The 17,686-nt window shown below is 42.8% G+C and overlaps 1 protein-coding gene across 1 annotated transcript in view; it reads left to right on the plus strand.

The window, feature by feature from the left end:
• The window catches only part of CIMIP2B (ciliary microtubule inner protein 2B), a 64,285-nt gene that overhangs the window by 33,260 nt on the left and 13,339 nt on the right, over nucleotides 1-17,686 (plus strand). The window contains exons 4-5 of the mRNA XM_069212025.1: nucleotides 1,644-1,782; nucleotides 6,671-6,892. Coding sequence (XP_069068126.1) covers nucleotides 1,644-1,782; nucleotides 6,671-6,892 — 361 coding nt within the window. The remainder of the gene's footprint in view (nucleotides 1-1,643; nucleotides 1,783-6,670; nucleotides 6,893-17,686) is intronic.

A 17,686-nucleotide genomic window follows, 5' to 3' on the forward strand; every position in this document is an offset into this window, starting at 1 on the left:
GTATCTACTAGAAACTTACCACGGGGCTAAATGTTTGCGGTGAGAAATGATCTCAGTACAGTTGCAAGTCTGTTTGCATGGTACAATGAACTCTATCCGTTGAATGGCTGGGTTACAAAATCTGGATTAAAAAGTAACACACAATTTGGATTACAAAATTATCCACAGAAAGCAAGAGTCTCACTGCTGAGTTGGAAGCATGCCATGATCAATAACCAAGACGTCTTTTAAATATAAATTGGAGGAATGTTGAAGTCCTTTAAATGATTGCTCTTGTGCTACTCAACCGACACAACACATTGTTTCTCATGGCAATGGCCTAAAAACATGCACTGCTCTTGATCACCATTCTAGATATTTTTACTTTATTCACCCACCAGGCCCTCCTGCAGGATGATTTAAATCTGTCAATGGATAAGAAAGTTAGCAAGTGAGTGGTAGTGGATTGTAGGTCATTAAGACAAGGTTGAGTTGCACAACAATTCTCCAGAACTTTGACCATAATTTGCTGTTCAATGTTGGTTGATACTTCAACAGACCTTCTTTATCAGATGAAAGGTATTCTGTGAGGACCAAACTAAAACCAACGTCAATGTTAGTTGAATAATTTATTTCTGATCAGGCACTTCTAAAGACTTGTACAGTGTTGACTAACTCAGAAAGTAGGAAATGTGCTATTCCACTATTTGTGATACCCAAAGCACCTATTTTGCCCAAAAGTAGTTGAATATTCTGTATATCTTTGTCGATATTAGGGCAAAGTGTAACTCTACAGAAAGAGAACACTGAAATAGTGAGCAATGTGAAATTGGGTATGCTAAACCAAAAAAGAGTGTGGGCCTCAATTCTTTATTTATTTACTTAGAAATTTCTTGGATCCTTTCAGCTTGCAGACCTGCATCATATGTCGCCTGAACTTTACTTCAATCTAATCAATAATGAAATGGCATCACTTTATGTGCATTTGCGCAACTAATTTCAAATCTACAATTGAATATGTGGTACCGATGGCATTAAAGGAAGACATACTAACACCTCTAATCAATGAGGCATCCCCGGATCCAAACAACGTGTACATTTCATATTGATTTGGATTCTAATACAGCTCACTGTAATCACGAAATGACATTGTAGGATGAGCAGCACAGTTAACAGAAGAATCCTGCTTAATTCAAATTCATCAATCTCCCGTGTAGTCATGCTCTTTCTGAAGGGATCATTTTAGAGCATATACATGCTACTCCAGCATTTTCCTTGTCAGGTTTGAAAGTGTTTGCTGCTAGGGTTCCAAACCTATTGCACCATCTTTGACACTTTATTTAAATAACAATTCCAAAAGTAACTCTGCTGATACGGTCTATGGCATGCATTTTACAGCTACACCTGTACCTTGGTAAATCTATGGACTTTTATTGGGTAATGATGGAAAAGTTTTTTTAATATGCACAAATTGTGATATTTGATGACAAAACAGACTACCACTTAAAGAAGCTGAAGACAGGTGAATCACAGCATCAGTGTCAGCTAATGGCACTCTTTAGTATGTGATTATTCAACCTGTGTCAGCACAGTTAATATTTCAATCAAACATTGGACTACAGTCTTTTCTTGATATTTAACAAAATCCATTGTTGCCCTTTTAGCTTCTCACTGCCAAGTACAGGACCCCTCTTCCTGCAGTTGCAAAAGATGCAGAACCATTTTCATCACCATACGCCTTCCAGGACCTGGGCTCGCCTTACTACATGGATGAAGACAACCCACACAAATACTTTATCTCAGGTGAGCTGAATCGGGATGGTGCGGATGTGGGAGATAGTGGGGAACAAAGGGCCAGATGTATTAAAAACTTTTGCACTCGCAAACGGTGCGAATCGGTAAATTCGGCTGTTTGTGAGCGCAAAACAGTGGTCCGCGATGCATGAAATGCATTCGCAGACAACAAATAAGAAATTGCTAAAATTGCAATTTCTTGCGTTGCGACCTGGAAATTGCAAGTCGCAATTTGCAATTCGCAATTTCCAGGTCGCAAGGCTATGCTGGAAAAAATCGCAAATTGCGATTTTTCCACAAATTGCATTTTGCACTTGCAAAATACCATGCTTTGCAACCAGGTGGTAACCTGGTACAAAATTTTAAAATACAGTTAAACTGCATTTTTTAATTAAACATGTAAAGCACACATGCCCTTTTGGCGTGTGTGTACCTTACATGTTGAAAAAAAAGTTTTTGGGGTGCAGGAGAGGGGGCCTTAGGCCCCCAGCACCCTGGCCTTTTGCATTTCCAAAATTGCGATTTCTAGTTCAGAAATCGCAATTTTGGAAATGCAAAATATTCACAGCTATGGGCCATAGCTGCGAATGGGGCCGGTATCGCAATTTGCGATTCGGTAATAGCATTTGCGATTTTTAAGAAATCGCTATTACCGATTCGCAAATGTGATACATGGCCCTTTGCGAGTCGGTAATAGCGATTTCTTAAAAATCACTATTACCGAATCGCAATGAGCCGTGATGGTACATCTGGCCCAAAGAGCTGAGGAAAGATGTGCGGCTTTTGTTGGATTACGTTTACACCAGATGTAAATGAGAGCATATGTACTGAACTGGGTGTCTTTTAAGTCAACTGATTACAGAGAAAGAGCTGCTTAAAGGAGACTGTTAGACCTGACAGCCTTAGTGTGGCCATCTCACAACCTTTTGCTTGCCTCCCTCTGTTTTTCTGACCCTGTTGTTGCTGGTTTTAGGACTCTGCGCACTTTACCACTGCTGACCAGTATTAAAGTACATGTACTCTCTCCCCTAAACATGGTAACATTGGTTCCTACCCAATTGGCATAATTGGTTTACCTATATGTCCCTAGTAAAATGCAGTAGATGTGCCAGGGCCTGTAAGTTCAATGCTGCTAGTGAGCCTGCAGCATTGATTGTGCCACCCAAATAAGTAGCCCCTTAACAATGTCTCAGGCCTGCCAGCGCAAGGCCTGTGTGTGCAGTTTCACTGGCACTTCGACTTAGCATTTAAAACTACTTGCCAAGCCTTAGATTCCACTATTTCTACATATAAGTCACCCCTAATTTAGGCCTGCGGTAACCCATAGGGCAGTGTGCTATGTAAGTAAAAGGCAGGACATGTACTTATGTGTTTTACATGTCGTGGTAGGGAAAAACTCACCAATTCGTTTTCCTGTACTGTGAGGCCTGCCCATCTCATAAACTAGCACTAGAACTGTCCTCATATACTTTAAAGTGATAGATTCTGATCTGGAAGGAGTAGCCCTGTCATGTTTAGTACTGTCAGAATATTAATAGAAAATCCTGCTTACGGGTGAAGTTGGATTTAATATTATTATTTTAGAAATGCCACTTTTAGAAAGTGGGCATTTCTCTGCACTTAATGCCATCTGTGCCTAACAGCCCTGTCTCCAATCTACGTCTGGTCTGTGCTGGTTGACAGCTCCCCTTGTGTATTCCACCCAGACAGCCATAAACACAGTACACTCAGGCCCACATTAAGACATTAGGAGTATAAACAGCCTACCGCCGCGGTGATGGCAGCCAAAAGTCTATAACCGCGGCTACCATCCGTTCGGCAGATTATAACCACAGCCAGACTTCTGCCACAAGAAGGGTGGAAATACGGCCGTGGCCATACGGGCGGATGGTGGTAAGGAGGCGCTGCTACCACCAGCACCGCCACGCCAGTAGACCGCCGCCAGCCGTATCATGACACATGATACGGCCTGGCGGTGTTCTGCTGGCGGCAGCAGTGCCCCATCCCGTTCCCTGCCGGAAGACCACCTGGATGCAGGTAAGTTGGGCTTCCGACAGGGGAGGGGGGCGGGGGTGTTGTGTGTGTGTGTCTGTGGGGTTGTGTGCATGAATGTGTCAATGTGTGTAGTGTTGTTTTCGTGGGTGTATGTATGTGTGTGAATGCGTGTAAGAATGGAAATGTGTATGCGTGTCTGCATGTCAGTGTGAATGTGTGTACGGATGTGTGCAAGCATCAATGGATGTATGTGTGAATGGATGCGTATATGCCAGTGTTAGTGAGTGGGTGTATGCGTGGTGCATGTCTGCGAGTGTGTGCTTGTATGGGGGTGAGGGATTAAAAGGGGGGAGCGTGTATGGAGGAGGGGTGGGGAGCGTCTGGGGAGAGTTTGGGGGGGGGGTTAGCCTCCAACCAGTGACAGGGAAGGAATTCCCTGTCACTGGTAGGGCCTACCGCCATGGTTTTCGTGGCGTTGCTAACACCACGAACACCATGGTGGTAGACAGGGTCAAAATGCTGCCGTTGGTACAATAGCAGCCGCTAGGCTGCATATTGTTATCTCCAGCCTGGCGGCTGCTACCGCCATAGCAGTAGGAATGGTAAATTGCCGGGTTGGCTGCAGCCAACCTGCCAATGTCATAATGTGGCGGTATGTACTACCACCTACCGCCGGGGTCATAATGACCCCCTCAGTCACATCTGCATACTGAATGAGTCTCCCTGGGCAGGAAGGGTAGAGGGCTCTCTCTTACACTTCAATGGCCAGTGGCCTCCCCTCACACAAAGGACTGATGACCCCCCACAGGGATCATTGCAGACAGGGCTGGACTGAAACGGGAACTTGTGTACTTCAAAACTACTCTTTAAAGTTACCCCCACTTTAAAGGCTTTTTTGGGTATATAACCTAGGTCTCTGACCTCACCAAATCAGACACTTCTGGACTTACACCTGGACTCTGTCAGAGAGACTGCCTGGCTGCCCAAAGGACTCATCTGGACTGGTTTGCTGAAGGACTGCTTTCCTGCTGTCGCCCCGCTGCCTAGTACTCTTGACTCTGCTGGAAGGACTCTGCCTTCCTCCTAAAGTTCTCTCAAAGGGCTTGGATTGAGTTTGCCTCCTGTTTCTGAAGTCTCAGGGCCAACAAAGACTTCACCCCTTCAGGAAATCCTCATGCATTGGAAAATTGATGCTACGCCTGCAGAAATCGTCGCAGCATCTGCATCGTAGCTGGAAAATCACCGCCCCCACTGACCAGAACGATGCAGCACCGGACTTGCAACCGGAAATTGACACGATGACGCCCTTGCAGCTGAAATTTCACCACATTGCCTACCAGATCGACACAGCACCTGCTCCTTCTACCAGCGCATCAAGGATGTTCAACGAATCGTCCCTGGGTGTCAAAATATCCCTGCATCTCAGTGAGGAACCAAGGCTGGGCCCCTGAAAATTGATACATCACGTTGCAGCATGAAAAGAAACAACGCATCATCTGTCCTGTGCCGGAAAATCCGATGCAGCGCCTTACTTTCAACGCATCTCCTTCCTCTATGGCCCACGCATCTATTTTTGATGATTCCAAGGTACTGTGTGTTACAAAGATACAACCACTGACTCTTAAGGATTGAGACTCTTTTATACCTTTAAAAAGTGATATCTGGACTTGTGCATATTGAATTTATGTCGTTTGATCTTATTTTATTATCTATTTTTCTAAACCTGTGTGGTGTATTTTTGTGCTGTTTTCACTGTGTTACTGTATGAGTTATTGCACAAATACTTTACACATTGCCTTCGAAGTTAAGCCTACCTGCTCTGTGCCAAGCTACCAAAGGGTGAGCACAGGAGAATTTGGGTTGTGTTGTGACTTACCCTGACTAGGATTGTGGTCCCTACTTGGACAGGGTGCATACCTCTGCCAACTAGAGACGCAATTTCTAACAGAGACACACTGTCCAATGAGTTAAAATTTCTCCTTATTGTTGGAGGAAAGATCAAATTCATTATAGTAATCAAGAGGTAGGCATTTGGAACCATAGGTAATGGCGTTAAAGAGGATGTAAAGTTTTTGTTTGATCCATTATGACAAACGCTATTGAACACTCCTCACTGAACATTTTAACAAAAGCTCTAGTATCTCCTGATGTCATGCGTCTATTGGACCGAGGGTAACTTGGTTTTAGAAACTTAGCTACATATAAGTCCAAGTACAAGGGCTTATATCCATCGTAGGGTGCAAAATAATTTTGAAAGCCGGTGAAATGTTTTCATTCTAGCCGTAACTGGTCTTTTAATCTAGTAAACTTTAAATACTCTGAAGCAGATATTTCATGTGTTATATTCTCATCTTGCTTATGGATATATTCATGGAGTGTAACTAAAATCTCTTTCCATCAAGCATTCTATAGAGCTAACCACCTTATCTAGAAGGCTGAGCAGAATGGAATTCTGCTTTTTCTGTGGTGCATTTAACGGTTTGTAAAAAATCAAACAAGAAAGTTGGGACTATGAATGTTCAAGGATTCTCTATGGCCAGGGCCCCTAGAAAACCTCCATTTCACCTACATGCACGTCCTTATATTTCTTTCCAAATGTATACGTGGGTTTCCACATGGAAATCTGGATCTGGTAGGAAGATAAATACCAACTTTATACACCTGTAGGTGATATTTAAGGTGTTTCCACAGTAGGAACAATCACATATGTAATGGTGGTGCAGATGAAGGTCTTCTAGATAGGGGAAATGTGCCCTTGGTTAAAATTAAACAATTTTGAAAGAATGCAATCTAGTTGCTGATGGTTCTAAAAAATCATAAAAACATTGGCAAGGTGCTGTTGATCCATGTACGAACTTTATTTAATTAGCTTCTGTGCTTCACCCCTATGTCATACTTCCAGGTTTTACTGGGTATGTGCCTCGTGCTCGTTTCCTGATTGGTTCCGGCTACCCCGTAATAACAAACCATGCCATGGTGGAGTTTGGCAAGATGACATCGAACAGGAGCTTAGCAGGTGACAGGTTGGCCGAGACCCGACTGCACAGCAAAAGTCTTCCTGAGCTTACCAAGATCTACCCAACCAACCTAGGTTTACTGCCCCGCTACACGGGTTATGTGCCAGGTGAGTTTCAGATAAGTATTAGCTAAGAGAAGCAGGAAAAGGGCAAGGCTTTAGGTCGGATAACTAACTCATGGCATCCAGGTTTTCCACTCAAGAAGCAGGAAGGGATTAAAGTAATCCCTCCGAACAACATTTCAAGGTGCAAAGCAAGTTCCTGTGGTGTCTTCAAGAATTTGGAAAAACATGTTTGCCTCAAAATTGGACAGCAACTTGAGGTTGGGCACAAAAAAGGACAATAAATAAGCAAGTAGTTCTTCTGGTGTTCCCACCCCATGTAGATACCTACAGCATAACTACTATCTACCTACATATATATATATATATATATATATATATATATATATATATATATATATATATATATATATATATATATATATATATAAACAAAAGTTACAGGGACGTTATACTTAGGTTCTCAGTTTATTCACACAAAACCATAGAAATTCAGCAGTTATAGTTCTGGTTATTTCATGTAACTATATCTTGTGAACTAAGGAAAATGGGGGGAACACGTTGCATATCACTAATGTTAGTAGGTGCATGAGTGTCTCAGTGGGTCTGTGAGTGGGTGCATCAGTGTCTAAGTGGGTCTTCGAGTATGTGAATATCTTTTTTTGTTTTGACCTATGGGGTCAGGGTACCTCCACTCTGACCCCTAATACTACTTTGGAAAATTATTTACCAGCCCACATCTCAGCCCCAGGGACCATATCTTGGTATAGAAAATGGTGACTGCAATTTTCTGCTCAGGTTGCGGCAAGCCAATAAGGGCCTTGCTATGGTGCGAGGGTTAGCGAATCTGCCACAAGTGGATTTCCGCAGGATTCATGCCTCTTCTATACAAATCTGGTTTTCCTTTAATTTCTCTAAAACTACTGAACGGATTTACATAACAAAAAGCATGATCTACAGACCAGAAGTTATCTTTCTGCCAAATTTGGTGTAATTACATCCAGTGGTTCAGGTGTCTGAATGGGAATTAACATGGGAAACATACTTTTTTGGACCACCCCTTTTTTCCCAGCCCCCGCTTGAGGGATCACCCTGAAAATTTCCATGCACACCAAGGCCCTTCGGCACAGTTTTTTGGGGGGAAAATTTCATGAAGATTTTCCAAACGGCACCAAAGATATAGCCAAGTCAAAAAAACACTTTTTCTATGAAAACTAGATCCTAACTATAACCACCTACTGGCCAGTAGGTAACAAATGTACATATATACATATAAATATATACACGTACAGCGCAAAATAACTTTGGCTGGGAAAACTGCAGGCAATTATTTTGGAATGCTTGATAGACAACCTACCCAACAAAGCAGAAGATAAGGCAAAGCATTCAAAAGAGTGGCATGCAGAACCTTGAAAGCACTGCTGTTACTACAAACCTTCCAGAAGCCCACCATATTGTCAGACTTTTGTTTAGAATCAACTTTTAACATTCTATAGTCTTAGGCCCTGATTTGAATCTTGGTGCTAATTTGGTTTCAAGACCAAACTAGGCCTGAGGGGCATACTTATGGTCCCTTAGTGCCACCTTGCCTCACATTAACATCATTATTTTTGACGTTAATGTGGCCCAATGAGGCAGAAATCCCCATGCCATATTTACAGAGTGGCACTAAAAGGGGCTTCCATTCTTTGGAATGGGCCCCTATGTACTCTGCAGGAGTCAACACAACTTACATCCCTGGTGGTTGGGTGTAAACTACCAGTGTGGCCCTCTTGGAACAATTCTCATCGCAATCAAGACATCTTTATCCCGGGATATTGTATGGACACATCGGATGTGCGAACATGATAGCATAACCACCTTTCTGTATATGGTTTACTCTGCAGGAGTAGCGCCAATATTTTGAAAAATGACGCTATTCCCCCCTGCCCTGCGCCATGGTGTGCCGTATTTTAAATACGGCGCACACATGGTGGCAGTAAGGGGGTGCTAAGGGGTGCAGGGAAAGTGCAGCGCCACGTTCCACTGGCCCCTAATCTATACTTTCTGGTGCAAAACTGCGGGAATGTAGTTTTGTACCAAAAAGTACAGCGCCAGCTTGCACCATTCCTGAGCACCAGCCGGGTGCTAAATTAATAAAATGGCGCAAGCTGGCTTGGGCTAGCGTCAACGAAAATGACACTAGCCGGGTGAGGGGGGCGGTAGAGAAGGAGGAGGTTGTGCTCCAAAAAATGACGCTAGCCTGGTTAGAGACAAAAAAAATGCCTCTAACTAGACTAGCGCCATTTCCTGGCACACAACCACCAAAAACATGATTCCTGTCTCAAAACGACAGGAGTCATGACCACCACCCTAATGGCCAGCACAGGGGACAAGTGTCCCCTGGGCATGGCCACTGCACCCTGTGCCATGCAGGGGGCCCCAAGTTAGGGTTCCCGATGGCACTTTCAAAAACAATAAACATACTTACCAATACTTACCCTACTTACCTGGGATTGGGTCCCCCCTCCTTTGGTGTCCCTCTGGTGTGGATGGGGGTGTTACTGACGCTTGGTGAGGGCACCTGTGGACCCATTCCATGGTGTTTAACCATGGAAATGGGTCCACATGTCCCCTAAAGCCTGGTCTGACCCAGGTGTTAAATAATGGTGCTAAGGAAGCTTAGCACCATTATTTAGCCCTGCCTCCCACCCGTGCGTCATTTTAGCACGGGGGTAAATATGGCACTAGGGGGATAGTACAATTTTTTGGATGGGAACACATACCTTGCATCTCATTGACGCAAGGTAGGTTCATGCATCCAAATCCAAAGAATAGTGCAAAGTCCAATATTTTGACACTAGACTTGTCTAGCATCAAAATATAAATATGGAGTTAAGTTTGCACTGCATTTGCGTAAAATAAATAACGCAAATGCGGCACAAAAAAAAAGTATAAAAATGGGCCTAAGAATCTCTATACTGTATGCTGATGTGCTGTTTGCACATGTGCTATTTATGTGCAAATTTCCTGTCGAGTGTGGAACACTGCTACATGTTTCAAAATGCACAGATCAAATTGTTGTATTATTTGCCAATAAGACTCTCGAAAGGCTCTACTTTCTTAACTTTTTTGTGGAAATAGAAGGGGAAAGGTAATTTGCACAAGGGCAAATAGCAAAACTTCAATTAGCTCATGGGCAGCTAACTCCTAACTTGAGTTTTCACCTAAAACAGAATTAGCACCAAGGCTGTAATCAGGGCTCTAACAGACAGAGGTGCTTATTCAGGGAATAATCTGCATGGTGCAACAAAATTGCGTCATACACAAACCAATGAATCATTGAAATGATATACCTAATTTACCCACTTTAGAGAAGTTATATTTGGTCACTGTCTTTATTCTCATCTGCAACGAGTAGAGCATTATTCCTGTAATTTCCTCTTTCTGTCTGGAAGCTAAGGATAGTTGTTTGTTTCAAACCAGAGCATACTCAAATATTCATCATTGGGTTGCAACCAAAATTAATTTGTAACTAATGACTAACCCAATTCTGAACAAGACGTGATTGTGAAAGTTCAGTGGCATCAACATAATTAGAATTGAAGCAGTTGTTAAATTTTAAAGACTATGGGCCTCATTTACTAGGAAAAGACGGAGCGCAGCGTTGTGCCACATTTAGCAGTGCTGTGCTCCGTCATTCCCTGTGTATCCCCCCGTGCCGGCACTAAATTAGCTGCCTAGATCCAACACAACCACTCTTGTGCCATGGTGCAAGGATGGCTAGATTGCAAGGGAGATTGTTTTTGTGCAGATTGTTCTGCACAAAAATAATCTTTAATGGCGATTTGCTCCTTCAATGTGTGCTGCAGAATGAGCCATTATGTGGGAACCATTTCAGGAGTGTCCGACCCATCAGGTGTTACTGGGCCCAGACCGTGAGATTCAGGGCCAGCTACTAGTGGTGTCGTGGGGTTAGTGCTACTACTGAAATGAGAACTCAGCACTAACTACACCGCTTTAGGACTTGACTCTCAGTGGATCATGGTAAAGCCGTTGAAGGCTTTTTCAGAGAGGTGGTGTGGGGTTAGAGACTCAGAACTCAATACGCAACAAATAACGTTTAATAGCATCAATGTCCGGCCAGTACTAGGTTTATCAGAAGAAAGGTATTTTATTCCACTGTTCTACACTCGATTAGATTTACTACAAGTAATAGACAAACGCCATTCCTTGGTACTAATGGAAAAAGTACAAATAGGGGTTACAGGGATAGACACTCAATGTAAAATGTCTTGAATCATGGTCATGTGAGGGAGATCTCAGTGATATAAGGTGGAGGAACAGATCCTGCTGTTTATTCCCACACAAAGTTATTCCTTTCTGCACACTACCCACTCATTGAGGGGTCAAAGTCACAATATCTGGTCTGGGTAAAGTTGTTCAGTCTCTTTAAATGATTTGACTGTGCCTGCTATGTTGCTGTCTGTTGGATTGAAGCTTATCCAGGTGGAGTGGATGGTCTTCTGTGCAGTGAGGCTTGGCTCTCAGTCTGGACCAACTTATGAAGCGCACAAGGACAGCTGGCACCTGCAACCATCTGTTAAGTAGCAGCAGCGTCAGCACCAGTCTGCTTAGTGTGCCCTGGAGGCAGTGGAGTTTGCAGTCACGCAGATCCTGTTGCTTGAGTGTTCCTGGGACTGTAGTGCCTAGCCCAAACAAACAGGTACTCATCCCTAGTGGCCCTCTTCAAGACTGTCTTGACTTTTCATTGGTACTTGTAGGTTCTTCAAAGTCTGAACACATCAGTCAGTCATAGCATGTTGTTGTACTTCAGCAATTTCTGGTGCTGCTTTTCCCAATGGAACTCGCCTATGGTGGAATAACAGGAAACCTTTGCTTGCAAATGGTCACTGTGGATACTGCGGCGGAGACATGTCCTGCCCCTAGATCTCATGCTCTGTGTCTTGGTGGTGGTTGTACCTCATGTCACAAGACTTTTTGCTTGCTTTCTATGGCTGAATCCATTGCAGTCTTCTCATCTTCAAAACAGCCTTTTCTGTGTGCAAGGGCACTTTTTAGTGCCCCTCCTGAGCAGTCAGTCATCTCTCTCCCTTGAAGTTGGTTGCAGGATGCACCTTCGGACAGTCTAGTTACATCTTCCCCAGTTTATGGTCGCCAGCCTGGCAAGGGGAGCTGGCAGTCAGTACCGTAATACTGAATCTAAGCAGATTCTTCTGGTCACCACCGGTGTGGGGGCCCAGGTTTCTGATAAGAAATCCTTGGCAAACTGTCTGCATGTTTTCGTCATATTTTTATATCCAAGTTTCAGACAGACTTTATGCATTTCAATACTTTACTTCTGTGATCAGTTCTGGCAAGTCATGCAACTTTATAATTTCCATGCAGACTGGTCCAGACATAGGGGGTTATTCCAACTTTGGAGGAGGTGTTAATCCGTCCCAAAAGTGACGGAAAAGTGACGGATTTACCACCAGCCGTATTACGAGTCCATTATATCCTATGGAACTCGTAATACGGCTGGTGGTATATCCGTTACTTTACCGTCACTTTTGGGACGGATTAACACTCCTCCAAAGTTGGAATAACCCCCATAGTGTGTGAGAAAAGTGTGAGCAGTGACGAGGGAAGGAGCTGGAAGACTCCTCTCAGTTGAAACCCAAAACAAGGTTATTTAAGATAAGTGGGCTGACTTGATTGACTCGCGTCCTCAGGTTTCATCTACTTTATTATTTACTGTATGCACAGCTCCTTTTATCTTTGTGTCCTATATTACCTTTTTGGGGTTATTTGATGCTTTTTTGATCTTTTCCTCCTCCACCTTCAGGAGTTCCTATTTTTTCCTTACTGGGCTGCACTATGCAAAATGATGTCATGGCTTGTTGTTGCGTCTTCCTTTGTTTTGACGTTGCTACTTTTTACTTTATGGAAAATCTTAAATAAAGTTCAGGAAAAAAAAGATAGGTGGGCTGCCCTACTCAGCTACCTATTAACCATCAGGAGTCCCCCTACCAGAGAATAAAGAGTCACAAAAGGAAAGCAGGAAAGTCCCTCTTCACTGTGGCCATCTACAAAGATCCTTGGAATGTTTGAAAGGACTCTCCAATTCTATTCTCATGGGCAGTCTTGATTGTCTTTCTCTCACTCTCTTTCTCACCATTTTAAATACCACTGATTTGACCCCTTTGAAAATGGAAGCCAATGAGGCAATTGTCACATTACTTCACACACATATGTGACTAACATACATATGCATAGACATTCTACTCCTATCCCACACACATGAACGAAGGACATAGTTGTAGGGACTGGCAGATGCTGCAGCGCTACGAAATCCAAGCTATTACTTAAACTGGATAGTGGATTTTGTGCAAGAGGTCAATGGATCGACGCAACATAGGACTGAGAGGATGTCATCAATGAGTAATGCAATTTTCAACATTAAATAACAAATGTAGAATTCTGAACCTTAGTCAATGATGACACCAGTTTATTAAGAAGAATTATGAATTTATTACCCTAAATTAACAATGTTAGTGTCACGAAAATAACTCTCTAACACAAGTGATAAGCATGTAAAATGAATAGTGGCTGATTAGAACGCCTTATATATCGGAGTTTAATCGAAACAATCAAGCTGATAATCTCCAAAATAATAACACTGATTAGCAACACCAGAATAGGTAACAATGGCAAAGTATGCATTGGTACAAACAATCAAAGAGTGTCAATATAAATCTTGAGCATTTGAAGTTAATATCTTCACTAACCACATATTAGCATCAACATGTTGGGCTTCATGTAAAAGAATTTAGAAAGCCACATTTTGGAAAAAACATACTATCTCAGGCTATTATAAGCAATCATTATTAATATGCAGCAATCAAATTATACGTTGCAGCTGGTACTTGCAAAGCAAAGAGACACATATATTGTCGCGTGGGCTCTCATTATCCTAAATTAGACTACTGGATTTCTAGGTAGCAGGATCGTTCCTGGTGTGGGGGACTGAGTCTGACCCACTTGGAAGTACCTCTGTCACCCTAAATCCGTTTTTGCTCCGGCTAACTAGCAGTGCCTCATCTCTCCCATGGGGAAGGGATGATTGGGCAGCCGAGCGCATGACATCTGTGGAACTTCTCAGGGAAGTCGTGGTCACTCAGATCCAAACCAGCTCTCTCATTTACAGTATGATCTCATATACAAATGACAAAGGCAGTTTGAGTTTTATAGATTGTTTTTAATAAAACGACTGCATTTTAGATAGTAAGGCGTGAGCCGCAATAACCAGAACCATACAACACAGTAGGATTGAAATAGTCACTATGAGAGTGAAACATAAAAACAACGCTATCATGGTGTTAATAGATTCTATTCTCTCTCAATAGGTTATATTTCAAGCACAGCATGTTAAGCTCTTAGCTTGCCTTTCAGATTCCCCTGGAAACCATCAACCCTCATACCTGAGCAAAGGCCTGTGATCAGGTTCAGCATCTGCAACGAGGCAGTCAGCGTCTAGTTGTGGTTCTCTGGCCGGAATCTCCCTCTTGCGTGTATTAGGACAAGGAAGTGTTTTTATAACTAACATGTCAGTGTGATCACAAAATGTCCCTACGCAAGAATGTATCCAAAGACTAAACTCCTACCACGTCTATCGGCAATGTACCAGACTGTATCCTTGACTGGAGCCCAGAGTGAGCAAGAATGTGTTATTGAGAACTCCAGCGCTGAAGTAGGCTAAACAGTGTGATATCAAAAATAAAACAAGACTGTAGAATTGGCTATTTGAAAAATAACAGTACAAAGCTGAATAAAATGCATCTAGAGCAAAGTGCACAAAGGCTCAATGCTGCAAGCAAATGCGCAAAGGATACATATACCCGACCACACTACAATATCATTACGATTTTATACATTACCCATAGAACAACAAAATGCAGTCTACTTCAGCAAAGGGACACCATCAGGTATATATTCAGAAGATCAGGCCTATCGAGTGCTAACCCCACACTGCTAGTATGACTCGAACCATCAACAGGAACTCTTGAACACACAATCTCCTCTCCCTCCCTAGAGTCTGCCTGTAGAAAATCCTACCCAGGTTGTTATACTAATCTTCAAAAAGTTTATGATTGGTCAGTACATGGGGTGGTTATGATTCAACCAATAGTAGCTCTAATTGATAACCTAAATGTTATAACATCTACCTCAAACAGGACATTTTCATAACAGTAACTTTTCCTCTTCCGTCTCATCTGTGGCTCCTTTGATCCACCTCGTCTAAACTTCTTTTCTCAGGAAGAAACTTCTTACAAGGTATCATCTACTTCCATCCTCAAGGAACAAACTACATATTAGTGAAAATTTCAGACAATAGAACATTCAATTTATGGAGGAACTTGGTTAAACATGTTCTTGTACAAGTTGTGCTGCAGCTCTGAGGGGCCCTCTCCAGTACCCGTACCCTAGGTACCAGGGGTTCCATTTACTAGGGACTTGTAGAAGGGGTTAAGGGCCTGGTCACTTGGGGATCAAGTCACCAGGTGTCTAGTTTTAGGGAAAGAACTCTGGCATTGGGGATCTGGTTTATAGGAGCCCAGTGCACTTCAGTCAAAGTTGCATCTAAAAACCAAGAAACAAAGTTGGGGAGAGAGTACTGCAACCAGAATCCAGCTCTCTGCAGTTACATTTCAAATTAGGAGATATTTCTTTGGTGGAAAATGTGCATTCCCATACATTCACCCATGGATTTTGACGTATTACCTGACTTAAGCTAATAAACCTGTGAATGTGTCAGAAAGCTACACCTTACCCTGTGATGAGACAATATCAGGATATTGACATCTGTCTCCAGCGGAGGGCTAACAATCACATCCTGGTGTCATTACCACCATCAAAGACATAATTAGGCTGTTAAGGTCTCTCTTAAACAGGAGGCCAATAATGATATGGTGTTGTCCAATAATTGTCCATAATCAGGATGTTGAGGTCTCCGTGAAACACCACATCCTAAATCATCTACCATCTTAGAGAGTCATAACCAATGTGTTAAGGTTTAGCTACATCCAGGTGTCCAAACACTACCCAATGAAAGTGAGACATAATCAGGACATTGAGGTATCTCTCTAGCAAAACAAAGGCCAACAGTCACATATTTGTATCCAATTACTACCATCAGAAAAAGACATAATCAGAGTGTTGAAGTCTCTGTCCATCCAACTTACGACCAACTGCCACATCCTGGTGGTCAATTACCACCATGAGAGAGAGAGCCAGAGAGACATAATCACAGTGTTGAGGTCTCTCTCTATCCAACCGATGGCCAGCATTTCCATTGTGGTGTCTAATCACTTCAGTCAGGGAAACATATAATCAGGGTGTTGAGGTTGCTCTTCTAATAGAGCCACAATCACATTGTGGTGCCCGGTCACCACCATCAGAGAATGACTTGGGGTCTGATTTAGGTCTTGACGGAATTACTGCCATCCCACTAGCGATCCCATGCACTCCATGTAGTCCTTCAAGCAGATGGAGTTCGGACCACCGTATTTAGATGTTTTTTGCCTGAACCGCCGACAGCGATGGAGTGCTCTTTCTAACCATCAGGCTCCCACCAACAATATTTCGATGTTACAGTTCTGCAGATGGTGTTCTGGCAGCAGATTGCTGATGGAGGGAGTCCATAGCGGGAGCCAATGTAAATTGTACAATGGCAGTGGCCAGGACAAAAAAGGATGTAACACTTACCCCATATACTTTACTCATGTATGTCCACCTGCATTACACATTACGCAGCACACTACATACACACCATGATAATTTGCCATTCCACCACAACACAATACGTACAAGCAGCAAAGGGCACAATGTAATACATCCCAAAACACAACATACACATATTATTGATGCAACACCCCATACAACACAACCATAACTTGCAACATATTTACACACTCATCTACAAAAACGCACTCACACAAAAGCACAACTACATGCATCACAGCAATGACCACAACCAAGCAACCACACTCACCAGAATGTTGCACATGTTGCACACAGCAACATAACAGACAACCAGCCCTACACAACAGCATTAGACACACATGCAAGTGGCACACATACAGCCACAACCACTTCACCCAATCAAGCTCCCTCTACCTCAGACAGCCAATCCACTCACACCCCTCCAAGACAAAGCTGTGAGGTGCCAGATATGTGCTTAACAGGTGCCCATACATGAGGAGGAAACCCCTGGACTATAGGCAGTAGACAAGTGAAGGGCAACACAGCCAGGGGTAGTTGTACCATCCAAACAATTGTCCCTGTCACATATGAGTCACTTTGCCAAAAATACTACACATGAGAGAAAGAGGACATGTATAATGACAGAAACTCAACTTGCACACAGGCTGTCCCACATTGTGTATTACAGTACAATTCATTGTGTCTATGGAATGGAATTGTTGTTCCAGAGGCATTTATGCACACTGACTCAAATACACAAATGGCAACACTATAATACACTTACAGTTCCCATTGCAAAGCGCAAACATGGACATAGTTTTCACTTGTGATGTTATTTTCACAGGTGCAAGCATTCATTTGGTAATGATTACTTATGTCAAAACAATTGTGTATGTCATTGATTTTTTGTAATCTACAGCTGTGTCTCCATTAATGTCTGACACAGATGTTTTACAGACAGGTGCATGTCACAAGTTGTTTTTTAAAACATTACTGAGCCATGTATATTACTGCACTTGTCCTGAGCTAATGTGAAGTGGCCAAACAACGTACACAAGTAATATGCAATGCTTACCTTTGCGTCCGGTGATGATG

Source organism: Pleurodeles waltl, chromosome 1_1, assembly GCF_031143425.1.
Source record: "Pleurodeles waltl isolate 20211129_DDA chromosome 1_1, aPleWal1.hap1.20221129, whole genome shotgun sequence".
NCBI lineage: Eukaryota > Metazoa > Chordata > Amphibia > Caudata > Salamandridae > Pleurodeles > Pleurodeles waltl.